The sequence below is a fragment of the Neodiprion lecontei genome, chromosome 2 (assembly GCF_021901455.1).
Source record: "Neodiprion lecontei isolate iyNeoLeco1 chromosome 2, iyNeoLeco1.1, whole genome shotgun sequence".
Taxonomy (NCBI): Eukaryota; Metazoa; Arthropoda; class Insecta; order Hymenoptera; family Diprionidae; genus Neodiprion; species Neodiprion lecontei.
The window spans coordinates 5,333,965-5,350,304 of NC_060261.1; the positions used below are offsets into that span (position 1 = coordinate 5,333,965).

The following is a 16,340-nucleotide window of genomic DNA, read 5'->3' on the forward strand; positions in this document are numbered from 1 at the left end:
ACGTACAAAATATTCCCGTACCTTCTGTCAAGGGGATGGTGGTGATGATGATCAAGACTTTTTTAATTCTGCGATCCAAGATAAATTCAATTTTCGCGGTTAACGGTGCAGGCTGTCAACCGTGACGACTGAAACAAGTGCCACTAGATGCTGCGACTCTACAGGTACAGTCGATTATAGAAACCACCAATTGAAACAACTGTGAACTTATTCAATTGTTAACCGTTAAGTTCAATCGTTGGTGCGTAGTTTGTTGTGTATATTTACGAAAAACCGACCTCGTGCTAGATCAGAGCCATTCGATGTGTCACATTGAATATATGTATTCATAGTCAATGAATTAAAATTGTTCCTTCTTTAAAAACTACCGCTCAATCCAGCAAATTGAACACAGAATACTGTTTTAAGGGAGCTTTTTTCTTTTTCGTACAGTGTTTTCGCCTTTCTCCAATCCCCCCTCCCCCCTTCTCATCATCCAATTTGTTTTATCATCTACACAGTTCGTGGTTATCTCGCCCACTCCGAGCGGCAAAGGTATGTTTGGGTCGAAGGGGGGGGAGGGAGTGAGATTGGATGGACTTTGACAGCAATTGCATATCGGCACAAGACGTAGACCGGGAGCGGCGTAAGTTTTCGTTACGATAAATCAGTAATTTATCGCACGTTTCGCGGTCAATTTTAGCTGGTGAATTCGTCGCGTACAAACCACTGCTTGTGTTATTGTTTAACCACCTGCCGACGTCCCGAGACATTCGAAACTCACGATTGAAATATACGTGGATACAATTCGGTTACGCTTCGCAAAGTGTGCTTCGTGTGAGAAGAAAAGATTAATAAATTGATTAATCATGGAGGTGTCTGCTCAACTCATTACTGACCTCAGAAATAAATTTTTCAAGAAACTCGAGGCAGACGGCGCACCAGACCCTGGTAGGTAACCCCATTCTTTTTACTACCTTTGTTTTCCCCTTTAAGTTATCACAAACAAGGGGCAAAAGAAAACGGAATCATTAGCACTGGCAGCAATCATTAGCACTGGCAGCAATCATTAGCCTCTTAACCCTAGCACAATGTAAAAGGAACATACTTGTCGGAGCCAGTTTTTCAAGATCATAACTGAAATATAAACTTGCAATTACCATGAATGAACGAAGTTTTCACAGTTGACATTGATATCTAACTTAATTATTTGCAACATTATGATAACTAGCTTTCCCAAATTAAATTGCAATACTTTTATCGCACTTGCTGAACTTTTTATCCGTCGGTTCTATGACTTTCCAGCTGATTGTGTCAGATTTATTTTTGAGGCCTACTTGAGGATTCCAAGCATGAAATACCTACCTTAAGACTATCCCCACCTTAGAGAGAAATGAAGAGTTTTCTCCTACAGTTTTCTAATTGAATATTCAGAAATTGGAATGCGAACAACGCGACTGGAAGTTTATATTGCTGTTATATCATTCCAGATGGCTTCCATCCGGCTGATATTGCCAGAATACGAGATACGGATAACTGGCTGAAGAGGTTTTTACAACACAACGAACTGAACGTACAAGAAGCACTGAATATGCTTTGGGATTCGTGCGACTGGAGGAAAAAATTTGGTTGTAATGGTAATATAGGATTTTTTACAATGTCAGTGTATACTTCATATGTCGATCCTTTACTTTGACGCCTTTCATTTACGTTGGTCAAGGATAATTAAACTCTGTAACAGAATCAGAATTATTATGCTGGCGCAAGACCAAAAAACTGATTGGAACTTTGATCGCACAGAGTGCTAACCTTGTAAGATTTCTACTAGCTGCAAATAATTACTGTTATAGACATCACTGAAAACAACGTTAGGAGGGATTATTTAGAGGAAGGAATCTTCTTTCCTCACAACAAAGATAAGGATGGGAAAACGCTGCTTATTTTTAAATCTAAACTACATTTCAAGGGCACTAAAGACTTTGGAGAATTACAACGATGCATCGTATACTGGTTCGAAAGATTGGAAAGGTAGAATATTTGAAGTTCTGTTCGTATCACAAGTATATATACCGTGCCTCTGGTCGTCGGCGTTTTGCTGATTGTGTTCCCTGTTCCATATCACCTGACAAATTTATTAATAAATGCAGAAACGGTGTTATGTTTCATTTATTTGCAGTTATGGTCGAAAATATCATATTTCCAACTTGTTAATCGTGCGATAATGTTTCTTTAACTGAGCAATTCATAAATTGAAGAACATGGGGTACAAGTGATAAATAGAATATTCGCGATTACAAATGTTCTTTTTGTCCACAAATTAATAACTTAAGGGTAGAAATCGGTACAGACAGTTTCCGTTATTTTATGTTATAGACAAGACAAAGGAACCCAAATATCTGTGTTCTTTGATATGGCGGACACTGGTCTTTCGAATCTAGACATGGAGTTCACCAAGTACTTGATAGGTCTTTTTAAAACCTATTATCCGAATTTTCTCAACTACATAATCATCTATGAGATGCCTTGGGTCCTAAACACCGCTTTTAAAATAATAAAGTCCTGGCTGCCGGCGAAGGCAATTCAGAAAATCAAATTTGTCAACAAATCGACTCTGAAGGAATATGTGGATGCAGATAACGCTCTGTCTGCATGGGGAGGAAATGATGATTATTCTTTCACATTCGTCCCCGAGGAACGAGCAACAACCACGTCAAATAATGGCAAACTGGAGAACAAGAAGGTATGAAGTACTTCTCAATGTCAATTCGAATTCGCGAAAATTTTCGCAAAATAAGCTGCATAAAATCTACAAAGTCTAAAGAAATTTGAATGGAAATTATTCGTTCAGGGCTGTTATATTTTAATGGAACTCAGATATATGTTTGAAAAGCAGAGGATATGTTAATAAAAATGAATTTTTTATTTGAATAAACGATTAAAGGTTTTGTTTCTCACCTGTACAAACATTCATTTTGAAAATAGTTTCACTCGTCGGTACTTTGACATATCACTAATTGGTTCCTGAAATTGATGGAATTGACAATATCTTGTGCGCACTTTAATTAGGTCCTTTTATCAAGCTGTCTGATATGTCAGTAGGGTCTTCGACCTAGATTGCCTATATTGATGGAAACCCCACTACCCTCTTCCCCCACTCAACCTAATTGTGGCATTTTGCTGAAAGGTCAGATTCGAGCGTGAACTATTCACGGTTACTAGTGACTCAGCAGTGGCTGAGTTTACCTTGCACTCAGTCCGTCTACCCTGCTTGTCAAATTGACAAGTATACCATTTATACCACTACTTTTTATCGCCGAGTTGCTTGTGTCATACATAGATTCATTCGTCTTTGGACATGGAACAAACTCCAAAGGTATCAACGGCCAGTTATGTAACACTAAACTTGGTCTTTTGCATCCTGCTGAATAAGAGTCTAGCATCACGTATTCATAGATTTGTAATCTTATTACTTTACGTCATAAATTTTTTTAATCTGAATATACGTACCTTTTTTTTACAACTATGATGGTGGCAGTATAACACTTATTAAAAAATGTTTCAATAGCCTCGCTACTATTTTCAATCTATACTCGTTACTTTATGTCCCTTCATAACTGATAGATACTTTTTCAGGTTCACTTTGTCGATGGATCGCCAATGACTGAACAGGGACCTAGCGGAATTGGGGATCACGAAAATGAAGAATCTTGTAAGTAAATTCAGATCATATTTAACAATATTATAACTGTTTAAAAAAGCAGCAGGATATACGTATACATTGCTGCCCAGTAAAGTTGAAAATATTTTTAATTATACAAAAAGTCTCATTTAATTCTGTGAAATCAAATGATGTATATAATGTTTTGCAACTTATAAATGTGTTGGCAAATTAAAAACGCTGACGTAGCCTGGAGATATGCTTGTCATGTGTGATACTAGAATTGTGAAATTCAAATGAATACAAGTACAACAAATCAATGATATTTTTTAAATTCATGTGGATAATATTCATTTTTACAGTATTATCTATCGATTCTGAAGTAATAACGTTTAAGAAGGATAAAAATGAATACTCTGGAACAATAACATTCAAAAACATTTCCTTGGATAAATGCATTTCATACAAGGTAATATCATGCAATTAGCAATTTATTTTCGTTGATTAATAAACTAATCTTTACATATTTAGACTAAATATTCCAAATTTTATTTATTTATTTTAAACGATTTACAAATTAGTATTCGTCAATTTTAATTTTAAAAAATTGATCGATAAAACTGTTGTGAATTTTTTATTTCAGATCAAGACAACATCCCCAGATAAATTCAGAGTTCGCCCTAGCATGGGAGTTTTACAACCTGCGCAAATTGCTCAGGTGACCGTAATGTTGCAGCCCGGTTATGCGTTGCATGGACTTCCTCGCAACGATAAATTTCTAGTCATGTGTTTACCGATGAAAGATTTGAACGCCTCTATACCAGATCTTTGGAAGGTATTAATATAAGCTCACCAAAATGTAATGTCTCAAGTTTTTAGAGTATTAATCATTTTCTTCTCAGCTTTTATTGAAAATTTTTCAATTTTCTCCCATTACTTTGAGTCTCATCAATAATTATATGATCATTTATTCTCTTACAGACTTCGGGAAAAAGTGCACAGCAACATAGATTGAGATGCGCAGGTCTAGGTTCAGAAAATGGAGACACTTCAAAATCGAATTTTTTTGCAAACAATTCGGGTTCGAGTGGGGATAGATCTTTGGATAGACTGTTTTCAAAGGTGAGAACAATCGGGATATAAATTTAACCAGTCTTCACGAACCTAAAACATCTTTATTTTACTGTTCAGATTTATGAATATCTTTTCTTGTTTTCTATTTCTAGGTATCGCAGTTAGAAGACTGTCAAAATAAACTCCATGGAGATTTAGTATTCTCAAAAAGATTACAGTTGATATCAATTGCCCTAACCGTTCTCATGGCAATAGCGATCATCTACATTTTGAGATCGGATATTAGAAACGCAGCTGAACAGGTGTGTTATCACCGATAACATGTACAGTATGTAAAATTGAAATGGAACGAAATAACAATACCTGAATCTAACAAATGAGTAAGCATTATTTTCGTGGGTGCTGTTAACACGCTAGGTATACACGGCCATACGACAACTTAATTCATTTGTTACATCCATAGTTTGACATAGTTCATCTCTTGATTAAAATTGTCAACTTGAAATTCGTGCCTAAAAGAAACTTAGCGTAGCCAAATTATTGTAATTTTTGCTGAAAGTTTAGTTGAGTGGGCTGAGTTGTCGCAATGATCTCTGAGCAAGCCCAATTCATCCAAGTTTAGATTACGATGTAAATGTTACGGTATCTTAGATGTGCAACTGTGTCCGACCCAAGGAGTTTGATTATTGCCATTTCTTACATAACATTCCGCAGCTACGTGCTAAACTAACTTTCATTCGTAAAAATATGACGTAACACATGCATGTCATACATACTCGTAAGACGACCATTCTTACTATTACTACGTAAATTTATTGAATATACTGTAAAAAGAATACGGGAAGAAAAAAATTTAAAACCGAGCGAGTATTTGTGTATGCTATTCATATTATGATTTGTCCAAATTATTTTAGCTTTTAGCACCATTAGAATAATACTGAATTTCATATCTATTTTTCATTGGGTTTGTTATCTATATTCAGTCTTAGAACTACTTCGTTTTAGAAATTCAATAAAATTTTATTTAGAAAGTGTTCGACTATTATGTTTTTCATATTTTGCGCACAACTGAAATGCAATTTCGCACTCGTACATGCGTTAATTAAAAATCAACTCAACTTCGTCAAAAATTTACGATACGTTTTGTAATATGAGAAATGACTGTAACTTCACTAAATCAAACTAACTAAGTGAGAGAACCTTTTCATACATATGATTAACGTAATAATAATACTAATTAAAAAAAGAAAAAAAAAAAAACACATGAAAGATGTACAACTCATTAAACGTGCTATTTAAGCTTGAAATTTTCATTACACATATTTTTATAAGCTTTTTTATATACTACCTATGTAACTTGATGTATGCTACCATTGTATTAATTCAAAATGCGTGTTTCTATACGCTATTGTCACATAACTCATAACATTGTAGGCAATTTGATTTTTGAAAAAGTATGTCATTATATTTTGGATATTTTGTTGATTTTTGTTTCTGTTTTGTATATCTGTCCATCTATATAACATCACATAAAGTTACTCATTTACGATATTTTCTAATTTTTCAATTGTATGTCTTCGAATACCGAGTTACCTTTTACACATTTACTTTTTATCATTTATGTAAACCTCTCCTTGTATAATACCTGTACTTATACCTAATCAAACGTTATGACTTCCGTAATATGCAGTAACTATTGATGAGATTTGAATCATTTTTTCGTTTCTAACTCTCCCGCCTTAGAGCAGTATGAAAAAAACGAAATACTCAATAATAAGGAAAACTTTTGGATTGTAAGTGACAAACCGTTTCTATCATACTGATCTACATCTCTCTCTCTCTCTCTCTCTCTATCGTGATACCTACTAAGCTTGTGAAGTTGCTCTGTTTCTTCATCATTTTATTTACATCTCGTAATTATACTGCTATGAATAATTTCAGTACAAACTAAATAGAAAAAAATTTTTAGTAATATACGTAATTGTATTTTTCAATTCTGTGTCTAGGCTGCAATATAAATAATATACGTATAAATATTATTATTTATGCTGTGTATTGGAGTATTAGAATAATCTGTATTAAATAATGTTACACCATGCGACCTAAAATGTATCAAAGAAGAAGAATCGGGAAAAGATTAAACAGAAAACCGTTGATATCATTTATTTTATGTTCGGTCTAGAGTACCACCAAAATATATACATATATAAAAAAAAAATATATATCCAAATGTTACGTAATATGAAACGTGTTTCAATCGTTTATTCCTTTGTATCTCCACCCCGTGCCGATCAACGAACATGACCAGATGAATAAACGATTCAATACATTTACGTAGCAGTATGCGTAGAATTTTTTGTCTGCTAAGTGTTCAATTAATTTTACTCTTCATGCAAAATATACGTCGGAAATAAAAATGCTCAAATCGGGTATGTAAATTAGAACGAAATTAATCTAACGTTTTTCAGCAATCGTATGGGTATGAGAATTTCATAAATAATTATTTATTTACAAATGACCGTGTCCCCACTCCACAACAAGATCGTGCGTCATCTTTTTCCCCTTAATTTCCCGCCCAAATTTCGTGTTGGCGTCAATCGGATGTGTATACATACTTATACAGTATAATATGACGCGTAGATTTTTTAAAAATTTTGTCGGGTAAAGAAAAGTGAAAATCGCGTTGAGTAGTATTGGGAGACGGAGCAGCGTTATCGCGAAATACATAATATTGTATCGGCAAAGCGAGCGGATCATGCGTCGGTTAGAAGTAGCAAGCCGGGAGAGGAGCCGTACGATAAGTGTGCAGAATTCTGGTTAGCCAGTCGTCCAGTTTGGGGGCAAATGCATTCGAACCTCTGCGCATGTTCGGTCGCGCAGCATTTGAACTTTCGTAGTCGATTGTCGCCATATTGGCTTGTAGCTCTTACACAACGCCCTCACACGAATAATTTCGAGTTAAAAGGTAAGCGAATATTATCGGGAATAACGATTTGGAAGTGCAGTGTTAATGTGATAATCCGCGTACTAAGTGAGCGTGTGAAACTCCGTGCGGCATCGAACTATTCACGGTGAGTAGAACCCCGCAGTATTACGGTAAATGCTTCGGTCCGTTGTGGCGGAGGACGGAACGCATCCTCCTAGCTGCGCCCTCCATATTGATGACAGCGCCGACGGTGATAATTTTCTGAAATTTTTGCCGTTAATGCCCCCTGTGTCCTGAAATCCAAAGCATGATATTGTCTTAAAAGCTATCCGGCAGAATGCGCGATTTCTTATCCAACCTGCGGCCTCCCGCTGAAAGAGGATCGAAGAATTTTTTCATCGCTAACCCAATCCTGACCCTCTCCTCGCCCCGACGCCTATCGCCTACGATAATGCCGCTCTGCCCATGGCGTCCGAGTCATGCCTGCTCGCCTGTCTGACGTCCCGTTCTCTGCCTTTCCTCCTATCGCCACGCTATGCTCTTAACTACTCGCCGTTCCTCCTTTACCGCACCGATTTTCCTTTGGCCGATGCTTGACGCCGCTCGGCGTTCTCGGCTTCGCTGATCATCTGGAGCATCTATCGGTCGGAATACGGGTGTCCGAACGAATATGTCGAGGCCCCGCGTAATCGGCACGTTGTTGCGTTGCTGCGTGTGCGTATATCCGTTCCGTATTCGGTGGAATGAAATTTTTTCTTTCCCCTCTCTCTCTATTGATTTTTCCCCATCAACCCACGAATTCCCCAAATTACAACATCATGCAGCTCACAACGCTGGCCCAGAATATTTTCACCCTAACGATGTAGGAACGTGGTGTCACGTTGCCGTTGATACGCAAATTTACCTGATTCGATACATGTTTTGTTCTTCACTGCTGCTGATTCCTTACGGAATTTTTTCCTCATCACTTTGTATTTTCGCTGCAGTGAATTTTGGTTCAGGATAAAACGTAACTATAGCTCCTGATGATTTCTTCGGACTTTGAGATGGTATATGGATGTGAAAGTTAGTCCCAACATACAATACACAGCATGAAAACGCACTGCATATTTGACACGTTTGTCCACTGATAACAGCAGATAAACATTGTAGCTGTACACACAGTAACAATTCAGGGTTGAAAAACATGCACATGTTTTGTTGGAAAATAAATTGTTCGTTCTTCTTCAAGCCATGCCAAAATAAATTACATTCCATTAATCCATCGGTGGAATTAAAAACAAAATACATGCGCAGCACTGTTCTCTGGTAATCCATTCAGAAGATGAATTGGCGGTACTTAATACGGGTTAGCCAAGACATTTGAAGTAATCTACCAACAGATTCATAGAAAGCATATTAAAACCATAAATAAAATGAACTTCTCAATTGTGTTGCAGGTGAAGAATATTGAGGACCGAGGAGCACTAGCGTATGGTTACACACGATGTCCGGTAACGTAGCTGCGATTAAGTTGGAAGAGGGGCAAGAGTCTGTCACGGAGATACAGACGTACCTCGAGACATTCAACAAAGAAATTGAGGGAGGCCAGGGCGAACAGCTTCAGCATGTACAACGTGAGCACAGCTATAAGCCTAATTTTCCCCGCTTCGGTTCAAGTTCAAATTGAAAATTTCACCAAGATTTATCCATCGCTGAATTTCTTTCTTTCGATACGATCACCTGAGAATTTTGATTTCTGATAGTGCAACAAGTTGAGGGTCTCACCGGTGGGGACGACGGTGGCACCTACTTTGTCGATCAATCTGGCCAGTACTATTATCAAGCCAGTAGCGACGACCCACCAGTCATGACTCAAGTACAAATTCAAGAAGCAGACGATGGGGAAGGTCAGAACGACGGCGAAGATGGTCAGGATGAACAGTACCACGAAATAGAAGAGCTTGAGAATGTGCAGAGTGGAGAGAATGCGAGTAAACAGGTTCGTCAGATTTCAGGCTTCAAATAAAAAGTTGAAAACTTCGTCAACTAGATGGAATAGAAACGGAATTACTATATGACCACTCATGATTACTTTTCAGACAACTGTAATCGGTTTTATAATTCCATCTGCAAGAACTCAACACTTTTATTCTTTTATCAGGGTACAGTATCCACGAATGGAAATAGCCAAGTGGTTATTAACTCTGGTGACGCGTATCAAACAGTGACAATTGTGCCGTCAGATACAAACCCAGGAGAAGTTAGCTACGTGTTAATCGTGCAGCAGCCTGAATCTGAGGAAAAAGATGGTCGAACGGAAGACGTGGAAGTGGGCGAAGGTGAGGAAGGGGAACAAGATTTAACTGTTTATGACTTCGAGGACAATGAGGACAACGACGCACCTGTTGAGTCCGAAGCTGAAGATGATAAGACAAAAATAATCAAATTCATCCCTAAGAAATCACAGACCGTGACACAGGCTCACATGTGTAACTACTGCAATTACACAAGTCCCAAGCGGTGAGAAATATTCATAATTTCTCTACTTAATCTGCATATCGTTTAATGTTGAACCGCTTTAGTCGGTTTGCTATCGTTTCATATCGGCCACATGATACTAAGCCTATTTTATAAACAGATATCTCTTATCTCGCCACATGAAATCTCACTCCGAGGAAAGACCACATAAATGTAGCGTTTGTGAAAGAGGCTTTAAGACTTTGGCTTCCCTGCAGAACCACGTTAACACACATACGGGAACAAAACCTCATCACTGCAAGTTCTGCGACAGCGCTTTCACTACGTCTGGTATGATATATTTTTATAAATTTTATCACGTTTTCTTGCAAATTTGTCATGAACTGGTACAACATTTCATCTTCTTGCAATAATAATTGGTAATACTAGAATCGACATCAGTTGAATCACTTTAGAAAATTGTATGCATGTTTCTAAAGCAGTCCCTGCCTGTTTGACCGTCATATCTAACTTACGATGCATTGAAGTTTATCAGCAAAAAGTGTTTATTATTTCGTAGTATTCGAAAAGAGTTTAAATATTACACAATTCAAGTCAAAATTCATGAAAACAAAGGTCTCATCTTGATCGAAACGAAGTGGAATGTTCATACTGTGTACCATGAATTGTATCTGCTCTTTGTATACTTTGTAAATGTTGTCATGCTTGTGAATTTGTGTGTATATCTGCATGCGTTGTGTGTACCGACATGTTTTTTTTTTTTTTCTGGAGGCCTTGGACAGTTTTGGTAATCACATTTTGCTTAACACTTCTTATCCCTGTGCCATTCTAATGAAGCCGTGTAATAAAATGTCTCACAATATCTTTTCTTTTTTTATTTTTTATAACTTCTCCAGTTCAATTTTTCTTCCTGAACATCAACTTTGAGAAATATTGTTGTTACTAAATTACAAAACCTTATAATTTTCTGGATTAATTCGACAAAACATCCTTACTTGTTGCCAGCTGTACGTGGCTTGAAAAGTTCAATTCTATTCACAGTAACCATATGTGCTTATATAATATAGATCCCAACTCCTCGTGCATGTCTATCACCAGATACTTTGCTTTCAAGGTCCATTCCACGCTTTGAAATAAAAAAAAACCACATTATCGTTGTAGAAACTTGTACCGATAACACTTAGAAATACATCCCAGTGCGCAAAATCAGCACGTGGCTTATATCGTACTGTGCTTAAACTATCATCTTTCTAGTCTTATTCCCATTCTTGTATAAAATAATTTGAATGTGAAATAAAAAAGCTGTGAGTAAGACTGGCGATTATAGTGTGGGTCTCTATCTTTGGTTGCAGGTGAACTTGTAAGACATGTTCGGTACAGACATACCCATGAAAAGCCGCACAAATGTCATGAGTGTGATTACGCCTCGGTTGAGTTGTCCAAACTTAAACGACACATTAGGTGCCACACTGGAGAACGTCCCTATCAGGTACGTCCCTTTATTACTTTATACAATTTTCTTTTTCTTTTCATTATTCAGGGGAACTGGTTCGTCACACTCGGTACATGCACACACGCGACAAACCCCACAAATGTACCATTTGCGATTACGCTAGTGTTGAGAAGAACAAACTGCATCATCACATGCGCATTCACACGGGAGAACGTCCATACGAGGTTTTTCATCCTATAACGTTCTTTACCTCACAGTTCACCTAGTCTAATGAGTGAAAAACGGATTTCTTTGCCTTTCTTTCAAGAATAGGATGGTCGAAAAGATCCTTCCTTATCACGGATTTGTGGAATGGCTTACGCATTTATTGAAAAAATTTCAAAAATTCTAGCCAAATTTTACCAACTTAAGTTGCTTTTTTGCGAAAAATATAAATTATTAACAAAACTTGTCTGCTTCATGCAAAACAATTTGTTCTCATTGCAATTTACATAATTGAATTAGCAAATCAAAAATTCATTGTAACAGCAATTTTGAATATATTCCTGTAAATAATGATAGATCTTCATTGTTTTCATTCGTATATTTTTCTTGATATAGTGTCCACATTGTACGTATGCAAGTCCAGACACCTTCAAGCTGAAACGTCATTTGCGCATTCATACGGGCGAAAAACCATACGAATGTGATATTTGCCAAGCAAGATTTACACAGTCCAACAGTTTGAAGGCTCACAAGCTAGTTCACAACGGTGAGTAGAAAAAAAATTCTTGAACCTGTTACCTTCTTCTTTTTTTTCTGTTTTCGTCTGCGACTGAGCGTTATTTAATCAGCTGTCACTTTTTTTTATTCAGTTGGAGATAAGCCCGTATTTCAATGTGAATTATGCCCAACAACGTGCGGAAGAAAAACTGACCTCAGAATTCACGTTCAAAAGTTACACACTTCTGATAAGCCGTTGAAATGCAAGAGATGTGGCAAGACATTCCCTGACAGGTGAGAATCTGATGTGTTATGACAAATCTTAATATAATCGATGGCTACTTCACTTCTTGGTACTTGATATTCAATGATGACATAAATCGCGGATTTATGTTACAGGTATAGTTACAAACTTCACAATAAAACGCATGAAGGTGAGAAATGTTACAAGTGCGACCTCTGCCCGTACGCTTCAATATCAGCTCGTCACCTTGAGAGTCACATGCTCATTCATACGGATCAAAAACCATATCAGTGTGATCATTGCTATCAATCATTTAGGCAAAAACAATTGCTTAAACGCCACTGTAATCTATACCACAATCCTTCCTACGTACCACCACCACCTCAAGAGAAGACGCATCAATGTCCAGAGTGCGAAAGACCGTTCAGGTATAAAATTATGTTATTAATCATACGTATATACATGTATTTTTTTCTCGATTGTTAAATAAAATCATCGATACTAAATTAATTCGTCATTCTAAATTCAAAAGAACTTTTAGAATGCGGATGGTTATCGTTTTTCAATCGAGAATTAGAATGTTTACAAATCTCATTATAAATTATTAACCAACTAAAAATAATATGGCAACTGCGACTGAAGCGTGGTTGTAATAAATCTCGAATATCTTACAATTAAATACTGTTAAAATGAGTATGTGATCAATTGTTTGAAACGAATTATTAATTTTTTTCTTTACAATTAATAACATTGTTAGTCAGTAGTTAATTGACCCCTTCACTATTGCAAAACAAAAAAAAAAGTTATGAATATAGAAAGAATGAACAAATAAAAACAATGTCAAATGTCAGAGTCGTAAGTGTAGAAATTATTACGATGAAAATGTATTTGTATTTTTCTGATCAACAGCTGCAACCCGGTTATGGGTTGGAAAGTGTCTTGTTCTGGTGCTAAATACAGGTGAATATTTGCTGATAGCGAAGGGGTTCAAAGAAGTCGAATGCAATCTGATAGAATGTTAGTAGATGAATAAATCAATGTTTGATATTTGAATAGGCACAAAGGAAACCTCATACGACACATGGCTGTTCATGATCCTGAATCGTCCCTTCAAGAAAAACAACTGGCCCTTAAAATTGGACGTCAAAAGAAGATACAAATCATTGATGGCCAAAGGGTTGAAGTTATGACTGGTAAGTCGAAGTTTTTGAACCGGTAATTTGATTCATTTTACTATTCAGCCGGTTTCACACAAATGGATAAATTTCGTTAATTTCCACCCAAACTTTCTTTGAAGTATGTTGGCACAAGTTATCATTCTTCAGAACTACATTGCGTTGTTTTTAAGAGAACGGTGTCATTATGTAACTCCTTACCTTCTAAATCTGCTGTTTCTAATCTGATACCAAATTCAAGAAATTTAAACGTTGAGAAATATTCTTAAAAGTTGTCCATACGATGAGAATTTTAATCTTGGACTAGAAATGGCTGATTTAAGGAGTGTGACATCGAAAAATGTAGACCCATTTTCTCAACGCTTCAACTATTCCGATTGCGTGTGGGGTATGGATTCTCTACACTAAGATTATTTTCGCAAGGATGCTTACGATATGATGAAGATCATTGACTAATCTCCATGTGTTGTGTTGCCGTGGCAGGAGACTTAGCTTCTAAACTTAAAGGTTACGATGACGAAGATGAAGAAGACGAGGATGAGATGATGGCCGTCGAAGGAAGCGACGGGCAGCAATATGTCGTCTTGGAAGTGATCCAGTTAGCAGATAATCAAGGAACTGATCAGGTATATTATTGATTGAATTAAAACAAACTTGAAATGAAATACCTGTTTCTGAAAATAATTTATACGTTTGTATAATTAATTACTTTCTTTCCTCCTAACAGATGGCTGTTGTTGCTAGCGAAGATGGAGATTTGGTGATGCAAGATCCTTTGAGTCAGGACGAAGTAGTGGGTGGAACGGAAGAAGGTGAGGAGGAAGAAGAAGAGGAAGTAGAAGAACATCAAGAAACCATCGAATTGAAACTAGAAGATAGTACCCATAATACCAGAAAATCAACACGATTGTCCGAATCATCGCAAAACGATCCAAAGCTACAAAAAGACATGGAAACCTGCTTCGGTTTTGACGAGGTAAATTGACTAACTAATTATTTCAGTTCAATGCCGCGTGAAAAAACGAAATAAATTGAATTCTTAATTTCTGAGTGACAACTTCATACTCACATTAATTGTGATCCGTTGTTTTCCCTAAATGATAATAATTTTTCACTATTTTTTCCTCGTACATAGGAAGAGGAAGAGGACGAGGAAGACGATAGCAATATTCATCTATTACAGACAATATCGTAATAAAGAAACACCGGGGGTAATGTACCTATACATAGCTACCTACCTACTTAATAGTCAAATATTTTTCTCTTCAAATATGTTACATATAACTATACATAAGTGATAAGCAGTGACATTGCAGAGACTGTGAGAACAGATTAGATCATACACCCACAGATAAACACCCATATTATAATAATTTATAGATATGTAGTAATTTTAAGCTTTTACATTGGATAATAATTGTAATGATGACCTTATTATTAATGTTGTTATTATTTTTATTATGAAATATGAGGTACTACTTAGGTTATGCAACAATTGTAATATGTAAAGCGAGCGCGGCGAAAATGATGTTGGAACATATTTACATCGTGCTCAGTAATTCTTTTAAAGTGGATAGCAAGAAGTTAGATTTACAGTTAAATTGAATACATGTTAGCGGTACGATATACGGTATAATAGTTTGAAATTTGTTATTTCAAAACACAGGTGATTTGATGGTATTGAAAAGTGTTATATGTAAGCATTATCATCCACCATACATTGAAATTACCAATTTCATCTTGGGTACAAAAATGAAGTCTCGTCGAAAATTTGACGAACTTACAAAATTGAAACAAGTTCAATGCGCTTTGTAAATAAGTGCTTATTATGATTATGTTACCTATATTTCAAGTAAGATTTGGGCCGATAGATGTACATAAAGTACATCAAATATACAAACAAAACTTGGACAAGATATATTCTGATTCAATGGTGTATCATGTGTCTACTGGCACGATTACGTAATTGGGTTTATCTGATATCGCGACGAACGTAATTTCCAATTTTCAATGCACTCACAAAAAATTTTAGATTTTCTGAATGGTCTCATATTAATTAAAACGATGATGAAATAATGGCAATGTGTTATCAAAGTAAGACAATCGATTTCCTGGTATTCACAAACGTTATCATAGAACTTACTCTATTTTTTCAGTCGTGGAAACATTATTTGAATGTTCTTCACTGTTATCTCTATCATTTTTCTGCCGAGGCTGCATCTGATATTACCACTTTCTTGTGACTAAGATGAAGTTATACCGCACAATATTTATCATATCAGGGATCACCTGACTCGCCATTACATCTACAGATTCTGTTTCATTTTTTTTCCCTTGAACCGAGTTTTAATTTTTAGGACTTCGTTCCAGGTTAAATAAAAATAAGTTCTAAAGTTTCGGTACAGTGTAAGATAAGATAAACTCAATTTATTCATATGTACAGAAACAAAATATTCAAGAAAAGGGAAAAAAAAAATTGAATAAGAACAAACCCATAAACAATGTAATAACTATAGTAAATCGTAAGTAATCAGGTAGAAAAACAATTTCGTTCGATGCACGAATGTTTAGTTCATATTTCTGTTTAGATAGCACGATTTTTTCACATGCAAATTAACCTAGTGTTAAAGAAATCAAAAAAAGAATAAAAGAATATTATATTAATTCAT

General features: G+C 36.1%; 2 protein-coding genes across 13 annotated transcripts; both read left to right on the forward strand.

Annotated features, from left to right (window-relative positions):
- Positions 1–43: 43 nt before the first annotated feature.
- On the forward strand, positions 44–5,971 carry LOC107224223 (motile sperm domain-containing protein 2). Of its 2 annotated transcripts, XM_046732632.1 has the most exons (10): positions 44–241; positions 433–930; positions 1,470–1,616; positions 1,830–2,007; positions 2,353–2,719; positions 3,613–3,688; positions 4,000–4,106; positions 4,281–4,472; positions 4,619–4,759; positions 4,864–5,971. In XM_046732632.1, the coding sequence occupies exons 2-10, from the start codon at positions 849–851 to the stop codon at positions 5,029–5,031; spliced, it is 1,458 nt and encodes a 485-aa protein (XP_046588588.1). In that variant the 5' UTR covers positions 44–241; positions 433–848; the 3' UTR covers positions 5,032–5,971. The 2 variants fall into 2 exon arrangements, with proteins under 2 accessions (XP_046588588.1, XP_015519683.1); XM_015664197.2 differs by having other exon boundaries at positions 44–930.
- Positions 5,972–7,590: 1,619 nt separating this feature from the next.
- Positions 7,591–16,335, forward strand: LOC107224225 (transcriptional repressor CTCFL). 11 transcript variants are annotated; one of them, XM_046732627.1, is made up of 14 exons: positions 7,591–7,782; positions 9,077–9,253; positions 9,383–9,618; positions 9,781–10,139; positions 10,258–10,427; positions 11,638–11,774; positions 12,151–12,301; positions 12,405–12,546; positions 12,652–12,924; positions 13,406–13,456; positions 13,553–13,689; positions 14,155–14,297; positions 14,399–14,647; positions 14,807–16,335. In XM_046732627.1, the coding sequence occupies exons 2-14, from the start codon at positions 9,124–9,126 to the stop codon at positions 14,864–14,866; spliced, it is 2,238 nt and encodes a 745-aa protein (XP_046588583.1). In that variant the 5' UTR covers positions 7,591–7,782; positions 9,077–9,123; the 3' UTR covers positions 14,867–16,335. The 11 variants fall into 11 exon arrangements, with proteins under 11 accessions (XP_046588583.1, XP_046588578.1, XP_046588586.1 ...); XM_046732622.1 differs by lacking the exon at positions 11,638–11,774 and adding an exon at positions 11,450–11,586 and having other exon boundaries at positions 7,595–7,887; XM_046732621.1 differs by lacking the exon at positions 11,638–11,774 and adding an exon at positions 11,450–11,586 and having other exon boundaries at positions 7,596–7,782.
- Positions 16,336–16,340: the final 5 nt, after the last annotated feature.

Coding starts and splice junctions, on each gene's coding strand:
- LOC107224223 (XM_015664197.2), top strand. CDS start 849: ATGGAGGTGTCTGCTCAACTCATTACTGACCTCAGAAATAAATTTTTC. Junction 1,617..1,829: donor GAAAAAATTTGGTTGTAATG/GTAATATAGGAT, acceptor TTACTGTTATAG/ACATCACTGAAAACAACGTT. Junction 3,689..3,999: donor TCACGAAAATGAAGAATCTT/GTAAGTAAATTC, acceptor TCATTTTTACAG/TATTATCTATCGATTCTGAA.
- LOC107224225 (XM_046732627.1), top strand. CDS start 9,124: ATGTCCGGTAACGTAGCTGCGATTAAGTTGGAAGAGGGGCAAGAGTCT. Junction 12,547..12,651: donor GGCAAGACATTCCCTGACAG/GTGAGAATCTGA, acceptor TTTATGTTACAG/GTATAGTTACAAACTTCACA. Junction 14,648..14,806: donor CCTGCTTCGGTTTTGACGAG/GTAAATTGACTA, acceptor CCTCGTACATAG/GAAGAGGAAGAGGACGAGGA.